Source organism: Ceratotherium simum, chromosome 9 (assembly GCF_057802395.1).
Source record: "Ceratotherium simum simum isolate JZ-2026a chromosome 9, ASM5780239v1, whole genome shotgun sequence".
NCBI lineage: Eukaryota > Metazoa > Chordata > Mammalia > Perissodactyla > Rhinocerotidae > Ceratotherium > Ceratotherium simum.
In genome coordinates, this window is record NC_141908.1 from 60,489,413 (window position 1) to 60,512,084 (window position 22,672).

General features: G+C 37.0%; 1 protein-coding gene across 2 annotated transcripts in view; it reads right to left on the minus strand.

The window, feature by feature from the left end:
- Window positions 1-22,672, minus strand: part of PDE1A (phosphodiesterase 1A) — a 322,799-nt gene that overhangs the window by 15,178 nt on the left and 284,949 nt on the right. For both annotated transcript variants that reach the window (XM_014784666.2, XM_087434959.1), the window contains exons 11-13: window positions 22,404-22,485; window positions 19,929-20,049; window positions 18,697-18,842 (exon numbers count right to left, since the gene is read on the minus strand). In XM_014784666.2, coding sequence (XP_014640152.2) covers window positions 18,697-18,842; window positions 19,929-20,049; window positions 22,404-22,485 — 349 coding nt within the window. The remainder of the gene's footprint in view (window positions 1-18,696; window positions 18,843-19,928; window positions 20,050-22,403; window positions 22,486-22,672) is intronic.

Consider the following 22,672-nt stretch of genomic DNA (forward strand, 5'->3'; position numbering starts at 1 on the left):
AGCACTATGGTACAGTGTAGGAGGCAAATTTTGGGTGAATATGGGCTTTAGAGCAATTCTTAACTCATTGAAGGTTAGGTTTCTTCCCTTTACTATTTACAAGATTTTATATTAACTATATCTCCAGGTTAGTAAAGTTATATAAATATATTTTCACGGAAAAGAATATTGTACACTGAAAAAATATACTGAAACATAAATACTGAAAATTTTACCATAGGAATTACTTATATTTATTCATTTGTATATAAATGTGGCATGAATTTTATATGTGAACCAACATATGTCATAAGTTCTGAGTGATCCAACTAAAATTCTGGTAAAAACAGTATTAGCTAAAATTGTTAAGCATAACGAGATAGTGCCAAGAGAAGAGAAAAATTATATGTATACTCAATAAGGACCATCTGTCAGAGTGCCTCTTGACCAAATGGAAAGAACAAGATGAATGCCTTGGATGGAGTGGATCAGTGGAATCTTCTGGAAATAACTTCTTGTATCCTGACTACATCCAACTATGGACAAAATCTCAAATTTTCCCCAAGGTAGATCAGCTTCAGAGACCCCCTCCACTTCCCAGTTGAGTAAGGAGCAATCTTCTGACCACTCATCTTCCTACCACCACAGATCTCTACTTGTCCTAGTTCTACCATGCTTGGGGAAGCTGTTTCTTCATCATCACTGAGCCAGCCAATAATCACTAGGGGATGCAGGCCCCCCCCCCCCACTTCGACCTTCCTTCCAACTTTTCTTGCCCACAAAAGTACAAGTGGGAGGACACACACACTCACACAATATCACTTAAAATGCCCCTAAATTCTGCCGTTGTCACAGTTCCTCCATCAACAAACATTTTGGGCAAGCCTTCTGCTCTGGAGGAAAGTTTAGAAAATGTAACTAAACCAACCTGTCATAATTAACTTCTAGAACATGATCTATAAACTATCCAGAAGGTTACTGGCTTTTAATTTAGACAAAGTAGGCACAAATCTCAGCCTCCTCAAAGACTAATTGTGTGAATTTAGGCAAATAATTTAGATTCTCTGAGCATAAGTTTCATCAGACTACAATTCTTCCCTTGTAGGTAGCCGTAATAAATGTTTGTATAAATGACCAATGGGTGAATAAATAAGTGATATAAAATTTCACTCTAAAATTCATAATTTTCAAAAATTTTTAAATAAAAATGTCTGTGGGATATAACTTGCATATTTGAAGGTTTGTTGGACCAGTCGTGTTGAGATTAGACAGAAGTAGATTTGATGAAGCAACTATTCTTGTCTCTGTGGTAAGGTTTCGCAAGAAATTGTTTCCTGTTTCTGGGTTTACTCTCCCTGTGTTGCTAAGCTATTTTCTGCGTATTATATGAAATTGTGAAAAAAAAGGAGAAAGTTAGATTCATTTGTAATACATGCACAAACCCATGAATAGGGTGACTGGCTTGCTTCCCCCAGATCTCAGTTTTCACATAGGTAAAATGGTGATAATCCCTAAATCATAGGGCTATTTAGCTGATTAAATAGGATAATGACTATGACAGAACTCAGTATAGTACCTGGCACATAAAGATGTTCTTAGGAGAACATAAATCTGCATTCTGTTTGGCATTAACACCAACATAATTACAAAAATCGCTTTCATACATAATATGTAATATTGCATTTTAAGATATTTCATATACAAATAATAATATGTAAGATTTAATTAATGAATTTATCAAAATCTATTAAAATATCATGCTAATTATAATGCAAATTTGATCTTTTAAAAATTTTAATACTTTCCCATCAATTTTGAATGTTTCCTTTACTTCTGGTGGGAAAGACTTCTAGTTTTGTTTTTCAAGCAATTGATACAAGACCAATTTTTAAAAACCTTTTGTTTCCTATTGAGAAAATCTATGAGCTTTTCTAGCAATAAATATGATTTTAAATAAATCTGTTTGACTCTAATATTATGTATTCAATATCATTTCAAATAAATTATAAAATGTTTAAAAATGAGAAAACATCTAACTTAGTAAATCATATGATGATTTTCTGATTACAAGGGCAAGTTATAGGTACAGTGATTAAGTTTTTGAAAAATGTCCTGAGGGTAATAAAAAATTAAACTTTTAAAAATCCTGAGGGTAATAGGAAATTAAATTTTTTCTAGGGATTCTAATAAAGTTGAAAATAATAACCAAACGATGATCATCCCGACACTCCCAGGCATCCTTGAAGAACTACAGAAGTCATTTTAGGCCAATTGTCAGGCTTTTGTTTTGTTGAACGGGTTAAATTTGAGGCCAAAACTAAATTGTTCTGAGCAAGTGAGGAGGTTTTAGAGGCAGAGTGGGGAAAATAGGAAGAGAGATCTTGAATCAAGAGGAATATAAGACTAGAGGTTTGGGGGAAAGAACAGAGGTAAGTGGTGACAAATGAAGAGATTTACATTTTGCTCTGAAGTGTAATGTTAAGACAACAAGGCTTCTGATGTACTGGGACCTGGGTTAATTGTTGGGGGAATATAACAAAGTTTTGAACCTAGCCTAGTGTGAGCAGTGTGAAGGACCCAGTCAAATTCTGGTTACAAATTCTGGTGACACTTGCTAGAGGAGAGTAGCACCTGAAAGAGAGAACTGTCTCAGAGAGCTCTTCCCTACATCGTGCCCAAAGTCTTTAGTCTGACTCTGCCCTCATCACTTCTGCTCGACAGTGCAACATCCCATCTGCCACTCTCTTCCACATTGCCACCCTCTCTACTCCTCAAATTTCCAATGTCACACTTCTTACCCCATAGTTTTCAGAGACTACACCTCTCCTGTGAACTCCTGCAGTTATCACTCATATTGCAAAGTAAAATTAGAGCAAGGGACTAGGTTTTGGGTGTCAGAAAACATAGCAAGTACAGGCATTGAACAAGAGGAGGAGCTTCTGGGGAATGTCCTCTACATTTAGTTTTCTCTTTTGCCATTTCTCAGTAGATTTTTTTTTTATCTTTTAGCTAACAAAGGAGAATGTGATACAACATAGCGGATAATACCATTTCATTTCCACAGACTCACTGTTAAAATCAGACTTTCATAGAATGGAGTCAATTCTTCTCTACTCAACACTGACTGAGCTCTTACCTGGCCCTGAGCAGGAGCCACGGGAGATTTAAAGCTGAACATCTCATGAGTTCTGCTCTCAAAAAAATTTACAGGCATTTGTTTTGCACATAGCCTCTGCAACTAGTTTTGGAATGAGCTCATTAGTAGTTCTCAACTACTTTTGTCAGACTTTGTAGTTTTTACATGTGCAACACACTTCGATCATAGCATCTCATAATATGCAGTGGTTCCCTTTGGGTGAAGAGGTAGTACATACCTCCAAAGAGGAACATCAGAACCTCTGTAAGGCATGTGGAACTGGAAACAGATCCTGAATTTCCTCTCCACTCCCACTACTATTCCAATGCTGATTTTGGTAGAGCCCTTTTGGATGAACATTTTTCTTCCCATTTTGAGAATGCAAGGCAGAATATAAGTAACCCCACTGTAATATGAATAAGACCTCTATGCTTATGTAACTCAGGGATAGGCTTCTTAGAGAAGGCATTTTAATGGAGTTTTGGAAGATAGGTAGGATGTTAATAAGCAGAGTATGCAGCAGGAGACTCAAGAATTGCATTCCATGAGGAGGAAAGAACAGGGACAAAGGTAGAAAGAAAGCCCACTGTTTTTCCCAGGAGTAAAAGACAAACGTTCCAGGGTAGAGATGTGTGACCCAAGACGTAGATATCTAAGGGATATCATTACCAAGACATGCACTGCTGTTTCCTGAGTACTGCTTGCCAGGGTGGCGATGACTCAGACTCTAATCTGTACTTGGCTTGTCTTGACCATGAGCTGATGCAGTTTCCTGCACTCCTCCTCCATGTCCTGCTGCATTCATTTAAATGCACCAAAGCATTCTATTTTGAGCCACCTCTGTGAACCGGAGATCAGCCATGTTGAACTTTCTAAAAATTTTTATTTATTTTAATTTTTTTGCTAAGGAAGATTCGCCTGAGGTAACATCTACTGCCAATCTTTCTCTTTTTGTATGTGAGCTGCCACGGCATGGCCACTGACAGATGAGTGGTGTAGGTCTACACCCAGGAGCTGAACCTGGGCCACCGAAACGGAGTGCACTGAACTTAACCACTGGGCCACCAGGGCTGGCCCTGAACTTTCAAAAAATAAAGCGGCCCAGATGATGCTAAAGTGCTGCCAGTGTTGAAAATTGTTGAGTTTTGCCTTTACAATAAATGAGTGAGTGAATGAACAAATAACACAAGCACACTCACTGTTCAAACTGTTATTTAAGCTCTTCTAGGGTTAAGTGACTTTGGTGAATACCACCTCTTAGAACTTGATAATTCTGATCTTCCAGATGTTCCATTCTATCAAATTCATATTCCTGTTCTACTGGACTGATAATATAATGTAGAATGTTAGCTGAAGAGATTAAATTGAAAATAGGAACAATAAAATAAATGTGTAATATAATATATAATTTAACTTACTAATCATTTAAAACATATGATTTTAAAATGACTAGAAAGATCTCATTTAAATTAATTACATTTTTGAATCATAATTAGAGAGAGAATGGAGCAAGCTCTAGTTTTTTCTCTGAAAGACTTTGCTTCCCTCTGATTACTTGTCCTTTCTGAAATCTAAAAAGTATGCATATGTTTTCTCAAAAAGATGCTTAGGATTCAAAGTCCTAGGAGCTTAGGAGTTATAACATAAAATGCATTATGTTTTACATGAAGAGTTTTGAGTGATTAAAAAGATAATGGAAAGGAATAATTGAGATATTTTCTGAACAAATACTTATAAACATACCCTTTAAAGTAATTCAATACAAAGTAACACGGACATGTTTTTGTTCTTTTCAAAAAATCTATTTTTATCTTCTCTAAGCACCAGATGGAGAAGAGTGAGGAGAACTGGTAAAGACTAATAGGGATTGCTGGCAAATAGGAAAAACAAAAAGTGCCCAGAGCTCGAACAAAGATCTGTGAGATAGGAGTGCAGAGGAACGTCACAGAGGGGTGTAGGTCTTTGGGAGTGAAAGCGGGATCACATAACTGCTTTGGGTGTGATGCTTAGGCTAATAATCATATTTATTCCTTCTGAGCAGCTTAACAGCTGTCAGTGCTAACAGTGATTTGAAAATATTCACTGATGAAGACTCTCTAAGTACCCTAAGGGCCAGAGTTTGGGAGTAGAGCCTGAAGTCACTCAGCCTAGTTTCCTGATGACACCCCTGGACACGGACCCAGGTTTTTCCCAGAGAAGCAAAGGAGGAGGATAAAGGTAGCACTCACAGACAGAGAAAGACAAATACCGTATGATTTCACTCACATCTTCCACTCATATGTGGAAGATAAACAAACACATAGATAAGGAGAATAGAGTAGTGGGTCCAGAGGAGAAGGGGGTAGGGGGAGGGCAAAAGGGATAAAAGTGTACATATGTATGGTGACAAATAAAAACTGGACTGTCTGTGGTGAACATGATGCAGTCTATACAGAAACTGAAATATAGTGATGTGCACCTGAAATTTACACAATGTTGTAAGCCAATATGACCACAATAAAAAAAAAAACGGTAGCATTCAGACGGAATTACTCCTATTGTTCCGGTGGCAACTTTTTCACACCCTGTGAAAGCAAAAGGAAGAATCAGCCTGATTCAAACTGTGGAACTTTCAGAAGGGACACGAGAAACTGTGGGAGTCAGTGGGGGGAGTGCAAGACAAAAGTTCCTTGCATCTGGCCCTAAAATTCCCTAAGTTAGATACTGAGTGGAAATGAGAGCAAATCAGCTATTTACACTGTTACAGTGCTCAATTTTTTAAAATGGCTTTTATGATCCTGTAAGTATTTTCTAAGAAAAAATAGTTTAAGTAACTGAATTCAAGTACCCAACATGCCTAAAGATGGCCCTAGACCTTGGCACAAAACTGAGAAGATTCATTTTTTTTTCAATTCAGATTTCTTTAAAATCAAAAATGTCAGTTTCCCTCTGAAACAGTCTTTAAAAGTATTAACCACACTGAAAAACCTCAAAGAACTTAAAATTATGTATTATTTTGTATCATATGATTCAGTTAGTTTCAAATAATTCAAATTAAAAGAGAAATTAACTTCTAATCTTTTTTTCCTACAAAGTGGTGAAATATACTTGATAAATGTTAAGTAATATTGCTTTAAATGAAGTCAATTTAACAATCATGTATTATTTTTAATTTCTCCCCTGAAAGAACTACAAAAGCTATTTGCCTTGTTGGTGAGCTGATACTGGTTTTGTTCCCCACAGCCCGTGTCTATTCAGACAAGCAGGCGTAGGTGTTGTTACCGAAATACCCAGAAATGAAGTATACATTCTTAGTCGTCAAATTTAAAAGCCACATCCATGTATGGGACAAAGTTTCTTGGAAAATATTGAGTCAAGTTCTACCTTCCCACCCAAACCTCCAGAAGATATCTAGGCTTCTCATTCACCCAACGTGGATTGAGGTTTCGCCAAGAGAAGCAAGAAGTATAAGGGTAGCATTCAGATTGGAGGTGGGAGAGGTTTAACTCCTTTTTTATCCAGGCCAATTTCTTCACATTCTATGGAACCCAAAGAAAGATGAGGGAGAGAAAAGAGTTGAAAGATACAAGAGACCTAGATACTTAACAGTCTCTGAGACAGGACCCTGGGTTTTACCAGTCCCGTCACAATTTGGGTTATTTCCAAGTGGGAAAGTGAGTAAGATTTTGGAGATAAATTCAGGGATCCAGGAGTAGAGGAGACCTACTAAGGGAGACATGTTCCCTTTTCTGGAATTCTGAGAGGTGGCAGCAAGGTGAGTATTCTCGGTGTGCAAGGAATAGAGTAGAGGTGGCTATGTGGAAGGTCAGGGTGAGAGAGCCCCGTAGTTTTCAGTCATGTGGTAAAGAGGAGCCTGTTCTCTGGCCCTGAGAAGAGTTAGGAGAAAAGGAGAACGAGAGTAAGCAGGCTGGGGAGAGCAAAGGTTTGATGGCCTATACCGGTAGAAACAAGGGGTCCAGTGTCAGAAGCAGGAGGTGACAATAGCCAGAAGCAGATGGGAGGGTGTACGTCTGGGAAGATGAGAGAGAGTCCAGAATTCAAACAAGGACTAGGTTCTTATCCCAAATCCATAACACCTGATTAGTTCCTATCGACTTTAATGACGTCTAAAGAAGAGGGAAAAGGAGGTCAGAAATCCTAAATTTTTTTTCCCAAAAATCCTGTATTAAATCCTTTAAATCCTAAAGCTTACTCTGATTCAATTAAAACATTTGAGTGATAAGCTTATGTTTTCTTCAAACATATAACATTGAGACTTCAGCTAGTAACTATGTTTGGTCACAGAAAAATAATGGAAGTTACATTATTTGTGCACCTGATTTATGGCCTAAGAAATCTATATATTGCTATAAATGTACTATTTAAAAGACTTAAATACTTAATATATTTTTTTAAATCTGCACAGTATTTGGATAGATTTTTTCTGTCTCATGTTTTCTGTCAAGATCCAGAACACACCTGCTGAAGTAGACAACAGCTCTTTGGGTCATCACAGATAAAACTCAAAAAACACGGCATTGAGTGGAAAGCTTTTCATAAAAGAATATATACAGCATGATTCCATTTACACCAAGTTTTAAAACAAGTAAAACTAAACTATGTATTGTTTAAGGTTACACAAAATGTAGTAACACCTAAGAAAAAAAAAGAGAAAAATAATTATCACAAAATTCAGAGTAGTAATTAAATCATGGGAGGGAGAGAAGCAAAGAAATGATGAGGAAGGACTTAGAGCGAAATTCTAGGGCATGACGCTGTCATATTTCTTGGCCTAGATGATAGGTTTTCTCCTTCCCTCCCTCCCCCTCTCCCTTTTTCTCTCCTTCCTTTCCTTCCTTGCTTCCTTCCTTCTTTCTTTCCATCCTTCCTTCCCTCCCTCCCTCTCTCTCTCCTTCTTTCTTTCAACATATAATTGTTTGAGTTGTGCGTGAGTTTGTACGTTGTGACAGTCACTGTTCTGGGAGCTTGGGGTATGTCAGTGACCAAAACAAACATCCTTGTTCTCATGAGCCTTATATTTAATGGAAGAAGACAAACAGTAAAAATTAAGCATAATAAGTCGATTATTTATAGACTGACAGTGATGTGTCATGGGAAAATAGTTGATGGGGAGGATCAGAGGGCAAGGGAGGAACATGGGTGGAATTTGAAATTTTTTGCCGGGGGAGGACTCATTGACAAGGTGACAACTGAAGCTGGACTTGAAAGCAGAGGGGGAGGCAGCCATGCTGTATTTGGGGGAAGAGCGTTTTTAACAAAAATGCTGGTACAAAGCTCTTTTTTTTTTTTTTTAATTTTTTGTTTATTGCAGTAACATTGGTTTATAACATTGTAAAAATTTCAGGTGTACATCATTGTACTTCTATTTCTGCTCTTAAAGCAGGAATGTATCTGATGTATTGAAAGAAAGAAAACAAAGAACAGTTTGGAGGTTAGTGTGCCTGGTGTAGAGCCAGCAAGTGAGGGGAAGAGAAATGGGAATTGAATTAGCAAGATAAAGGAGGTGAGGGTGGATGCGGCTCATATAAAGCTTTATGGGCAACAAAAGTGATAAATATTTAAAACTCATCATTTCCTAATTATTTTGATACATTTTATTATTATCTACTTCTTGAGGTTAATTATGTCTATAATATCTGTGTGATGCAAATATATAATGTGCACATTTTCCCAACTCCATATTTAGAGACATCATATTGATAGCTTGAAACTGGCCATGGTGGGAGTATACACACCATGGATATCATCAAACTCTATGAATCAGGGCTTGATTTATTGTTTTATTGTTGTCTAACGTGATGGAGATAACGAAATTTAAAAATGTGTCATGTCTACAGCTGCTACACTATAAATAGCACAAAAATTGGGGGAATTTTTTTTCAGTATTCAAATATCATTATCCAATCAAATGACTATGAAATCATTTGCATGTTTTATGGACAGGTGAAGTTGACATATGCCTTCCATGTTTTCTAAGTTCTGACATACGCTTTCTATACTTTCATCTTACTCCTTGACATAAATGAAAATATCAACCAATGTTCATGTCTGAATGACACTCATCTGTCAGTTGCAACCATAAGTTGACAACGGATACAAGGATTTGGCAAAAATCAGTGAAAGCATTCTGTGAGAAGTGAGTAGCTATATGGAATTCACAACAGAGACTATTGTGTATTTTATTATTACTTATAAATTGTGTTACACATTCTTTATATCAATGAAATATATAATAAATCTGTGTGTGCGTATATATACATATACTTTTTTTTTTCTGACAAAGTTGTTAAACTTTGCCAGCATACTATTGCTTGTAGGCCACTATGGCAATATATATATATATAACAGACAGTCTATAAGAAGGTACACTGTGGGGCCGTCCCGGTGTGGTTAAGTTCGCATGTTCCACCTTAGCGGCCCAGGGTTCGCCGTTTCGGATCCTGGCCATGGACCTACTCACCACTCATCAAGCCATGCCAAGGCAGCGTCCCATAGAGAAGAGCTACAACTCTACAACTATGATACACAACTATGTACTGGGCTTTGAGGAGAAAACAAAGAAAAAGAGGCTACAACTCTACAACTATGATACACAACTACATACTGGGGCTTTGAGGAGAAAACAAAGAAAAAGAGGAAGATTGGCAACAGATGTTAGCACAGGGCTAATCTACCTCAAAAAAAAAAAGTTATACTGTATTATTTACCTATAAATAGTACATATATGCTTTTATATATTCTTTTGTGGCATGCTATATTTGACAATATTTTTAAAAAAACTAAAAACTAAACAACTTAAATCATTCTATATAACCATTAAGGAAATTGAATCAGCAGGTAAAAATTATCCCACAAAGAAAACACTAGGCTTACATGGTTTGTAAAGGTAAATTCTACCAAACATTCAATGTCAATTTCAATCTTACGCAAACTCAAGAATTTAAAAACTCCACCTCATTTTATGAGGCCAGTGTAACCTCAATACCAAAACTAGACAAGGTCAGTATGAGAAAGAAAAATGACAGGCTAATCTCACTCATAAATATAGATTTTTTTAATGTCAGCAAAAGTAATATATAAATTTTAAAAAGTGAATATATCATGATTAAGTTGGATTTATCCAAGGAATACAAGGTGGCTCACCATTAGAAATCTATTAATATAATTTGCTATTAGAAAGAAAAATTCAATTAAACATAAAAATCATATCAATTACTTTAAAAGCTACAGAAAAGACATTTGATAAAACTAAATGTTTCATTTAAAATAAATTTTCTTAATAAATTATTTATTGGGACTATAGTTAACTTCATAAAGAGCAGATCAAAGAAATTAAGAAATATCACACCTAACGTTGAAATATTAAACATCTTCCTTTTAAATTCAGAAACAAACTGAATGCCATCACTATGTCCATTTCAGATCATTCTGTATAAACTTGCTACTGCAGTTGACTCAAGAAAAATAATCATAAAAGGTATACATTTGGGAAAGAAAAAAACTATCATTATTTGCAGATCAGTATTCAAAAGCAAGTTGTATTTCTATATACCTGCAAGAAATAGCCATTCAAGAAAGCAACAAAAATTATAAAATACCTATGGAAAATCCAACTAAGTATATTCAAAGTTTTAAAATAAATTATGATTAATTATAAATATTAAATGATTACATAATATATTCTATGTTTAGTATAGTGCCTAACATTTAATAACACTAATAAGTATTTTCTATCATTATTATTGTTAATATTATTAAGGAAAAATAAACTTTATGAGAAACATGAAGGAATACATATGAATGATAAGATATATATGAATAGGAAGATTCAATATCATAGAGATGATAATTCTCCCCAAATTGATATCAAAGTAATTCTAATCAAAATCCTAATTTTTTTTCCTTTTCAGAGAAACGTATGAGCTACTGAGCCAAAAGTTTAAATGAATGATATGACACAGAACATATTTTATGACTCTAGAGCAATTATGTAGGACATAAGTCACAAAAATAAACTAGAAATCACTTGTGTCTTTGAAAATTTTAATACATATTGTAAAATGTCAAGCTTGCCTTAAGCTAGCTCTAGGTTTCCTTCTGGTCCTAAACAGCTGTGATTTGTGCACAATGCAAATCTGGTAGAGTCTCAGTTCCCATGTTGCCTCCTTTTCTCACTTCTTAATTGTCTTTGAGCATAGTACTTGGGGATTTGAGTCAATATCAAATAAATCAGAAAAACCCAGTATAGTAAGAAACCTAGTGTGTTCCATTCCAGACTGACTCTCCTGATTCCATTCTGGAACATAACTAGTTTTTCTCAAGTACACATTCTCCTTGAGAAGATGGAAGAGAAAGCAGATCAGGGATTGATCTACAGTTTTGTTTCAATCAAGGTGGATTTGGTGGACCTGGTTCAATTTGGAATTCTTGTCTAAAGATGAACCAAACTCTCAGGTGACTTATAAAAGTAACCCTTTTGCCTTGACAGAGAACAGATGTTTGTGTTTGCCATTCAGGAGATGCTCTAAACAAATGTTCTTCTTTAACAGTTCCAAGTATGAACCTAAATCCACTCCTCCATCGAAGCTCCAGACCCAAGTGTTACTCATGACATAGGATGGCAGACCATCAATGAAAATGAGCTACATCTATACAGCACTTTAAAGTTTATACATTCCCTTCTTGTGTATGATTTTCTTGGTTGCTAATTGTGAGCATCTATTACTCATTGGCCACCAGTATAAGCAAATGTGCTTTGTTTATTTAAACCTCTCTTCCTTAGGTGCTGTGCTCTCAAAGCTGCATCATAGATCTTCAGGACTCTGGAGCATAACTGGAAATTGGTCAAGGATTTATGGGAATATCTGCTCCTTCATTAGGGCAGATATTATTTTCCAAATACTGCAGTCACATTTTTTGAGACTAAGGAAAGTTATATGATTTGCCTGAGACTTTATAGGTAGAAATAGAAGAGAAGAGTGACTCTTCTCACTATTTGCCTCCACCTTCCTCACTAGGAAGATAGCCACACACCCTATTAAAATCTCCTGTCTGCTCTTAAATAGTGAAGAAAAAGGTGGATATTGGTCAAAGACTTTAGATGCTGAATAGATAATAAGGGAATTTTCCTCACTCTAAATGGATAAGTTTTATCCAAAAAAGTAAAGAGTTTGGGATGAAGGAAAGCATTGTTTACTTTTTGAAAAAACCCCATGTCAAAAAGGAATTTGTTTACACACAACATTCTTAGATAGATGATTCCAGATCCTTAATGGAAGGCTTACTGAATGACATTACTCTTTTAAAAAGTGTTTTGTTTTGTTGATGACCTAGAGCTTCATACCTTGGAGCCTAAGCATCCATACTTTCTACTGCTCTAGGATTAGTGGGATGTTTTTGAGATAACTATGAAATATAGTTTCAGAGCTAATATAATGATGACCAAACATCTGAGATTCTGTTCAGAGCCTTGAGGTTTAATTAATATTTCAAAGTTCTAAGCATCATATAACCTGCTTATTTTCATCTCAATACAATTATAATAAAGAAACTTTCTTCTTCAGTATATTTATATAGAGGTCATGGAAATGGGAAATTACAATGGCGTTATCTGATACACACCGGCTTTAAAATCGATGACTATTTTAGTAGATGTATTTTTGTAGCAGATCACATTTTTTTCACTTTTATTATGAAATATGTATATATACAAATAGATTTATATATTTACATATATAAAGCATATACATTATGTATAAGCATATTCACAAAATGAACATTTGTGTGTCTAGAACCCAACCTGAGAAATAAAACACTACTAACTCCTAAATAAATCCCACATCCTTCTCCTCAGAACCATTCTGAATATTTTCCCCTATCATTCTTTAATTTTAACATATGTGTATTCTGAAACCTATTGTAGTTTGTAGCTTTTTAAAAACTTTCTATAAGTGACATCTGGCTATATTACAGCAGCTTCCATATTTTGCTCAATATTATTTGCGTCTTTCATCCCCATTGATGCTCACAGCTAAAGTTCATTTATATTAAGAGTTGTATGCCGCTCCATAATATGAATATGCCACAGCCTATGAACTCACTTTACTGTTCTTTTCAGTTTTTTTGCACTCATGAACAATGCTGCCATGAATGTTTTGTTCATGTCTTCTGATACACATGAGCAAATGTCTCTCTAGTGTAAAATATAAAAGTGAAATTGTTGGGAACTATGGCATGTGCATTTTCAGCTTTGCTAGAAAATGCCAAATTGTTCTGCAAAATGATTACATAAATTTACATATACACAATTGATATGTAAGAAAACCAAAAACTCTGTCATCATTCTTGACTCTCCTCTTGATTTCATACTCCACAACTAATCTGTTAACAAACACTATCAGTTCCACTTTTAAAATATAACCAGAATCCAATCTCTTTTTTTTCTATCCCTTCTTACCCATGCAGACTGGTTCAAGCCACCATCTTTATGTCCCCAGAATTTAGCCACTTCTCCCTCCACCACTACACCTGGTCTAAGCCCTCATCTTTCTCCTGGGTTATGAACAATAGCTTCTTTCCAGCCTCCTTGTTTCCATTTTTGCCTTGCAAATGGAATATTTTCCGTTCGGTAGCCAAAGTGATCCTTTTAAAACTTTAGTTCAGATCATTTTATTTTTCTCCTTCAAAACCCTCATTTGGTTTCCTATCTCTCTAGGGCCAAACCAGTGATGTGGCATCATGTTACTCATTCATCACATTGCTTACGTTGTTCCCGCTTGCCCAATTTTCCTCGGTTTCATTCACCTCCTGTTATTTCTTGCATGTCAAGCAAGCTTCACCTCCCAGACACTGTGCTGGGCATGTCCTCTGTCTGAAAATTTATTCCCCCCACCTCTTACTCTAGACCTCCCCATAACTCTTTCTAATCCCCTTCATGTATTTATTTAAATTATCACCTTCTCACGAAAGCCTTTCTATCTACATTATTTAAAATTGCAATCCTCACAAATTTTAGGATTCTTTGTTCTATTTCTGTGAAAAACGTTGTTGGAACTTTGATAGGGATTGCATGGAATCTATAGATGGCTTTAGGAAGTATGGACATCTTAACTACGTTAATTCTTCCAATCCAAGAGCACGGAATATCTTTCCATTTCTTTGTGTCTTCTTCAATTTCTTTCAGAAATGTTTTATAGTTTTCGGTGTACAGATCTTTCACCTCTTTGGTTAAGTTTATTCCTAGGTATTTTATTCTTTTTGTTGCAGAAGTGGAGGTGTAGTGATGTACACCTTAAATTTTTACAATGTTGTAAACCAATGTTACTGCAATAAACAAAAAATAAAAAAAAAAGAAAAGAAAAGAAAATTGCAATCCTGTTCCTAACTCCTACTCCCTCTTTCATGAGGGGTTATTGCCTCCTTTGTTTTTTACTGTATTCCTAATTCCTAGAATACACAGCAGAAGCACAGTAAATAATATTTATAGTAATAAGAGCCAACTCATGTAGTGCTACTATTCTAGGTACTTCTAAGCAGGTTACATAAGTCAACTCATTTAATTGTCCCAAAAACCAATATGGAGAAAGAGGATTTCCTGTTATAATGATGTGAAGAGGTCGAGTTTTTCCTCTCCACAAAAAACAAGTATAAAATTGGAAAATATTAACAAAAAACAACTATCGCATCACACTGGAAAACAATCAAGGCAATACAACAATTTGAGAACCACTTATTCTTGAAAAATTGCTGGAGATGCAGGCAAGAACAGCAGAAACCTATGACCTTCTTGCCTGGAGCTACTGCCAACCTCCTTCACCCCCCACTGCCAACCCCAGCTTGAAAACGGCAGCAGAAATCAGCTTTGCTGCGGGAGGCGGTGGACTCAATTTGGGACTAGAGGAGAGGAAAGAAACTCTGGTTTCTCCAACATAAAGTGGTGGATTTAGTTTAGAATAAATGGTGGGAACCCACCACTTTGCAAGTCTGAGGGTGCGGAACAAGTTTGGGGTAACTGGTAGACCAGCAAGATGTAACAGAAAAATTCTAGCAATTAGAGAGCCATGGAAGGGCTGAGATAGCTCTCCACACATCCCTGGCTGACTGAGGAACTACGCATGCATGGAAGAGACCTTGAGAGAGTCTTCCTGCACTAGCTTGATTTTTCAAAACAATGTTAAAAAGCGGTTGACTCATATTCTTGAATTTCAACATGTTTTAAATTTTAATTATTAAATATAAAGTGTATTTTTTAAAACGTTTTTTAAATATCAGAGACAGTTATCTAAGGTTTTTGTGTTATTTGGTGGAAAGGTAAAGTTATTGATTCACTTTACTATTATCTACTATTGATTATGCATTTAAAATTTTCTAATTAATCATGAAAATAATTGGAATAGAGTGTAAATATTTCAAACAATAAAGGAAATAAATTGGAATAAAAAAACAACTCAAGCAGTAAAAAAGAAGGCAAGAAAAGTAGGAAAACAGAAATAGTAGATTAAGAATGTTCCTCTGAATTTTAAGAATTTTTATCATGAATCGACACTGAATTTTCTTGAATGTTCTCTCTACATCTCTTGGGATCTTACATTTTTCTCCTTTTCTCCTTAATATGGTGAGTTGCATTAATAGAATTTTTAAATGTAGAATCAAATTTGCACTTCTGGCATAAATCCGATGTGGTGGTAAATTCTGCAAACCCATGACTCCAGCAAAGGTAAGTAGATACCCTCAGGAGACATTCTGGCTCCCAAGTTTCCTTATCTCTTTGAATTTCTGTTTTATCTTTATTTGGACAGGTTCTGAGGGTGTCAATTTCTTGTTAACAGTATGTCACCCAGCAGTTTTAGTTGTTTTTACCATGCAATATTTCTTTAAGTTTATCTAGTTTGCTGTTGCTTTGGAAATGAAAACCAAGCATGTAATTTTATAAACAAGGAAAATTGGGCATTATTTGCTCTACTAAAAATGTGTGTACTCTACACAGATAGCCTTTGAGAATTGTATTATCAAAATGCTCTATGGTTTCAAAGCCAGACTGCCCGTGTTCAAATTTTAGTTCTACATTTTCTAACTGTAGGACTGAGTTATTATTGCTCAATTCCAGAGATGTAAATCAAGAACTTTATGCAGATCTAAAATTTACTGTCTGTGTGCAACAAAATATTCAATAGAGCTTAGTGCCAGAAAGTTCATCGGAAAGGGAGCAATTGCAGTCCCTCATCAAATTCTGACAACGGGTTTTCCTTCACAGGGATGAGTTGATGTTTGGGGTTCACTGTTGTTTATTTTAGTTGAAATTTTCTTAGAGGACAGTGTGTTTTGGTCAATTGAATTATTTGGATTCACTGAAGATAAAGACATCAACTCAACCTTTTCAAACGTTCTTGTAAGAGCTAAGACAGCATAATGGGAGGTGGTAGGGCGCAGTGAGAAACACCTTGGGTAAAGAACCAGAACAGCTTTGACTCTAGTGCTTAGAAGCTGGTTGAGCCTCAGTTTCCATGTGTATAAAATGAGGATAATAATTTCTACTCCAGAAGGTTGTTGTAGGAGAAATAGGACATTACATGTAAAACGCTTGTACACAGGAGGGACTTCAAAAATCTTGTTTCCCTCTTCTCTTCCCTTCATTGTTGAAAATCTAATCTATCTATTTGTTTTCCTTTCTGAACAACTATATTCAAAGTGGAGTTTAAGTATTCATTCATTCATTCAAAACTATATTCAGTAAATAATTTTAAAGCATCTATATCATGCTAGGGACATGCTAGGTTTGAAAAACTATAATAATAAGGTAGATATTGTTCTTGTTTTCAAAGAGTTTATACCCTAGTGATTTATGTCTTGTAGTGTTTCAGGGTGAGTATCTTGGGTATAATTTGTCCATATAGAGGGGTAATTCTAGTCACTTGAAGTCCCCAGTTAGACAGGCTTGACAATATTTTAGCACGGTCATCCGGGTCTTGTATTGTGCTACGTTCTTTATCTAGTGACAATAGTGTCTGTGCAATGGCCAGGACTGGCCACATAACTGCAGGGCCCAGTGCAAATAAAAGTGAGGCCCCTGGCTCAAAAATTATCACACATTTCAAGATGATGATAGTAGAACGTTTAATTAAGCACAGGGTCATTCTGAGTGTGGGGTCTGTGTGACTACACAGGTTATACCCCAGGAAGTGGCCCTAGTAATGGCTGAATAGAGCCACCAATGCCAGGAAACTCTATGTCCTTTCAACCAGATCAGACATATGTGGCTGGGAAAATACGAGTTACAGGGTCAGATGAAGGCATTAGATCGGTATTTCTGTTATTTTCTAATGGCAGAGGTGGAGGAATAATGTGACACCATCCAGGATTAATTAACTTTACTGAGCATTATACACCCAGCACTGTGCTAGGAACTGAGGACAGGAAAACACAGCGGACTGTGTCCCGACTTTGGTGGACCATATGTTCCCATGTGGAAGACAGACGATAAATAAGGAAAGGAATAAATAAATATCATTGATTATGGCCTGGGGATACCACTTTGAAGTGAATAAATTGGGCTCTAATAGGGAAAAATAGGACAGAGGATATAACCTTACTTTTAGTGGTAAGGAGGGCCTCTTTAGGGGGCTGCCTAGGGTGGGGTTTTTGGGCACTGCATTCAAAGAGAAAGAATGAATTCCGGCTCCTTCACTTACTAGATGTGGAATTTGGGGCAAATCACATAACTGTCCTCTGCCTCAGTTTCTTTATCTGTAAAGATCTGTCAGCGAAGAAGGAATCAGCCTTGCAGAGAGCTCCAAGAGGAGAATTCCTGGCTGAAGAAACAATCATTGCAAAGGCCCTGAAGTATTATAAGAAAGTCATTGCAAAGGCCCTGGGGTATTGTAAGCACCTGCCAGAAGGCCACTGTGTAGGAAATATAGAGCATGAGAGAGATAGGGCTATGAGACGGAGCATGAGGGGAGGCAGGGGCCAGATCTGGAATTTGAAAGTTAATTTCCTGCCTAAAGATAATGACTGATACTAATGCATATATCTTGTAAACCAAATGGACTAACTAACTTGGATCAGAAAATATGTCAGAAACAACTAGAGCTAGCTTCCCATTTGTTTTCTTTGGTGGCAGATCACAGATGATTTTTCCAACTCATGAATGAAACTGTCAGCCAAAGAAGTAACTCAGTAAAACTGAAAAAAACAGACACCCAGATCTCTGACACCGAGCGTTACATTCCTAATGCAACACAAAAGCCACTCGCAAAGCCTAAAACACAGGCTCAAAGACACCTCTAGAAATGAATAGGAGGTTATCATGCCACATAAAGTTTTGTCACCATTGTATGGTCCCATCCTTCTTATCCACTTCACTGACATACTTCTGCAGCCCATGTGGCACAAACAGAGCAGAATCTCTTTTTATCTAACACATAAACCAACTTTCTTATGAATAGGCAGAGGGTAGCCAAATTCCAAATACTTCCAAGGGCTTGCATATTTTATAAAAGAAGAAATTTAGGGGAAGAAATCCAAAATCTCAGAGGAGGAGTTAAGACAGAGAGATGGCACTAAGGCTTCATAAACAAGTGTACCTTGTGCGGCTAACTCTTTCCACCTCTCTTTGTTCTGTTGTATGATATCCACCAGGTTGTTTTTGAAGCTCTTCAGGTCCACGCTGGCGAGGGAGTAGTCTGGGGAGTAGGTTCCATCGTTCACGGTGCCTTTCATATTTGATCGTCTAAACAAATCAGCAACATGTCATTCCATAAAGGCGCTTGAGCCAACAGTGACAATAAAGACACCAGAAAATACCAAGGTCGGGGGATGGGATGAGGGAGCAAAGCCTGAAACACTTTACAAAACCAACTGGAGAAGCAGGATGGCAGGTGCTCAGGCCCAGTTTTGAGCACGTGTCAATGTTCCTCCCCTAGTGGAGAGGGCCAGGGCTCTGTCTGGGACTCCTGGGTCGGTCAGGGACTCCCAGGACAGCACATCGGGGCCCACATGTATTACAGGGGGTGGGAGGCCTGATTCGATCAGCAGAACCTGGAGGTGAGCTGACTTAGCGGTGAGTCCGCTGGTGAACATCACAAAAGGGGCATCATGATTCTGGAGCCCCAAGTACGGTAATGGCACTCTCCCTTCCTCCTCTGTTGAGTCTCCAGACTAACCCGGATCTTTCTCAGGCAGACCATTCCCTCAGTTTCCTCATTAGGGCAACATTTAGGGAGCTTGTTGGTGTGCTATTAGGAAAAGTTGTGTGTTCAGATGGGCAAGAATTTAGCATGATTTTTCTGCAACTGGAAGTTTTATATAATACCCCTTAACAGATTTATCAATAAAAATATCTAGTTTGAAATATCGTAAGTGGTATGTATAATGGACTTTACTGTTACGTGTTATACAGATCCACTGTATTCACATCATCTAAAAGGCTCACTTTGATGTAGGCATCTTTCTAGCTATGCGAGTGGGAGGTGATTGATTTGTTGGTAAGCAAACCAACACAAAGCCCCTCTCCCGACTGTCGGCCACTACCAGATGTGTTACTATATCTGGGACACAATACACACCTCCTCAATGAAAATTCAAGTAATTTTATTCTCCTGAATATGGAATACTATTCTGTTATACTCCTTAGTACTTGGTTATTTTTTCAGCGGACACCAAGTTCTTAATTTCAAAGGCATATGCAATATAATATATAGCCACTAGGTGGCAATACTACCTAATAATAATTCTAAGAATTTCCTGCCTAGATCTGAGAAATAATAAGGACAATCATAAGTAAAAGGAAAATGATGCAAAAAAGAAAATATCAAACCTGTTTGCTCCATAGGAAGGATTTTCGGTTTTTGAGGCTTCCTCTATAAGAGGAATAATAATTTTCTCTGTTGAGTCAGTCAGAAGAGAAAATGTTGGCTCTACTATGAAATCAATGAAACCTACAAAAGCAAGAAAAAAAATAAATTCAAGTGTTACAATTTCCTGAATTCTAAAATTAGCAATAATCGGGGGCCGGCCCAGTGGTGCAGCAGTTAAGTGCGTGTACTCCACTTTGGCGGCCCCGGGTTCACAGGTTCGGATCCCAGGAGCGCACCGACGCACCGCTTGTCAAGCCATGCTGTGGCGGTGTCCCATAGAAAGTGGAAGAAGATGGGCACGGATGGTAGCCCAGGGCCAATCTTCCTCAGCCAAAAAGAGGAGGATTGGCATCGGATGTTAGCTCAGGGCTGATCTTCCTCACAAAAAATAAATAAATAAAAAATAAAATTAGCAATAATGAAGAGTCTCTGATGCTCCTGATAGCAAGTATCAGTCACAATATTGGTTCAGCTCATCCCTTGCAATTATTTTTAATCCAATAACACAATCTTTAGTGAGAGGGTCTGTGCTCTATAAAATAATCTCTCAGGCAGTGGAAGTGATACAATTTAAGCCCGCTAGCTCAAGTATATAGGGTTTCCTATTTAATATTTAGCCTCATATTATTATTAACAATAATTTCAGATCTAACCAGAGTGAATATATTTTCCTCTGTCAGTGAGGGATCACTACCCTTTCTGAAAGGTCTTCACTTGCTTGTTGAATTTTGTTATTGACCAACAAGAATATCTAAGCTCCCAAGAAACTAAATAATTGAAGTTTTTTTTCAGGCCACAGAGAGGCAACTACTTTTTTTTCCTCATGCTATATCAGTCAGAGTTTTCTGCCAGTGTGTGACTATTTCAAATTGCTGTTTATTATTCTCTAGATGTGAAGTGTTAGTTCGCAGCGTGTGGGCGTATTCTGTCAAACCAGTGAAGAGAATAGTAACATCTCTGGGAGACAGCATCAATCTCACCACTCTGAGATGTCAGGCTTGAATAAAGACTTTCACATTTAAAGTACTCTTCAAGATAGAAAGTGACACACAGAGAGAATGGGGCACTGTCCTCCAGGGAGCATTTACCACAAGTATTTAGGTGGAGAAGGAGATGACCTATTCTAAGCTCTGTGTACATTCAACACCAGGAGGTCCCAGGAGAGGTGTGGTGCGCAATATCAAGTGCTTGTTGCCTTATAAACATCTGGATATTTGTTGGATATCGATGGACCACCTTCTGAATATAAGAGAATAACTGGGGGAGGCTTTTTAAGTGACAGTGTCCCGGGAAATACCCCCATTTGAAGAGTATCCCATCCGTCAGATGTATGGATAAAGTAATTCAAATTTCATGTAACCGGATTTGTCATAGCGTACAACGCATGCATACCACAAATTAAGGCACATCTTTAATTCAAAAAACTTCAATCATTTTGTGTTATAATTGACACCTTCAAGTCAAAGCAATGTTAATTGGCCACCCAGGGTGCTATTTCAAGTTTTGTCTGTGGTTTTAAATGCTTGGGATATGCAGACTTTCAAATGAGGCATCACCTCTACTAACATGGCAGCAATTTATACCACAGCAACAAGTCTCAGAAACTTCCATTCTTCCCAACATGCCAGGGGAGGTCCTTAGCCTGCCACATTCACACCTGCTAAACGATGATAGGCACCTGTGTTATAGTACCTAGAAAAACAGCTATTGGAACGTGGGTAGGAAGGAGGAAAGGTCAGAGCAAGAAGCTTTCTGACAGCTGACCACCACTTTGTAGGAGGTGGTATAGGAGCAAGTAGAGAGGTAAGGTGGCCACTTTCATGTTTACTGATCATATACTTCAATAATGAAGATGCTGGCTCAGGGAATAACTATTACAAATATTTGAACCATGCAGCACAGCAATAATGTTTTAATAATGGGCTGAACTTGAAATCCCCAACACAAATACAAGAGAAAAGAATGAATATGGTTGAGAGCACTATCATTTTACAAATTTACTATTGTTGGCTTATCTATTAATGTCAAGAATTTTTTTCCCAAAAGAACATGAGCTAGCATATTATGCAAACAGTGATAACAGAACAGATGTATTAATATTTTCATCGAATTGTCTTATATACAAAGGATTAAATTACAGAAAATAATCAGCAACGAAACAACAAAAAATACCATCTCTTGCACAAGAAGAAAACCCTCTATTTTGTGAAAGGATCACAAACAGAATAACAATTACATTCACCAACACTGCTTTGTTGACTTCATTTTGTGACAATGTTTCAAAATTCTTATCATTCACCACCACATGGATCAAAAGTATCATGAACACCCAGTGAGGTTTTCATGGACGTTGCCCCTTTGAAGAACACGGTGGATCCATCTGAAAACTGACAAGCACACACCCACTCTCCAGGACCACGGATCTTCAGTATTACCTATTTGTGACTGGGCCACCATCGTTGACTTCCGATCACAAAGTGGGGAAAATGGGAGCCCTAATTCAGCTTCTTTATCTCCCTGCAGAAAGGAAAGCTCATTAGTACAGACTTGGTTTGGAGAAGCTCAGATAATGAGCAGCCTAGTTAAAAGCCGCACATTTCATTTCTTAATTGTTATTGTATATTTATTTATTTTTTATAAAACCAAAAGCTGTAGTCTGAGTTTATGTAATTTGACTCAGATAGTCTCTCTTTGGGGACCTATT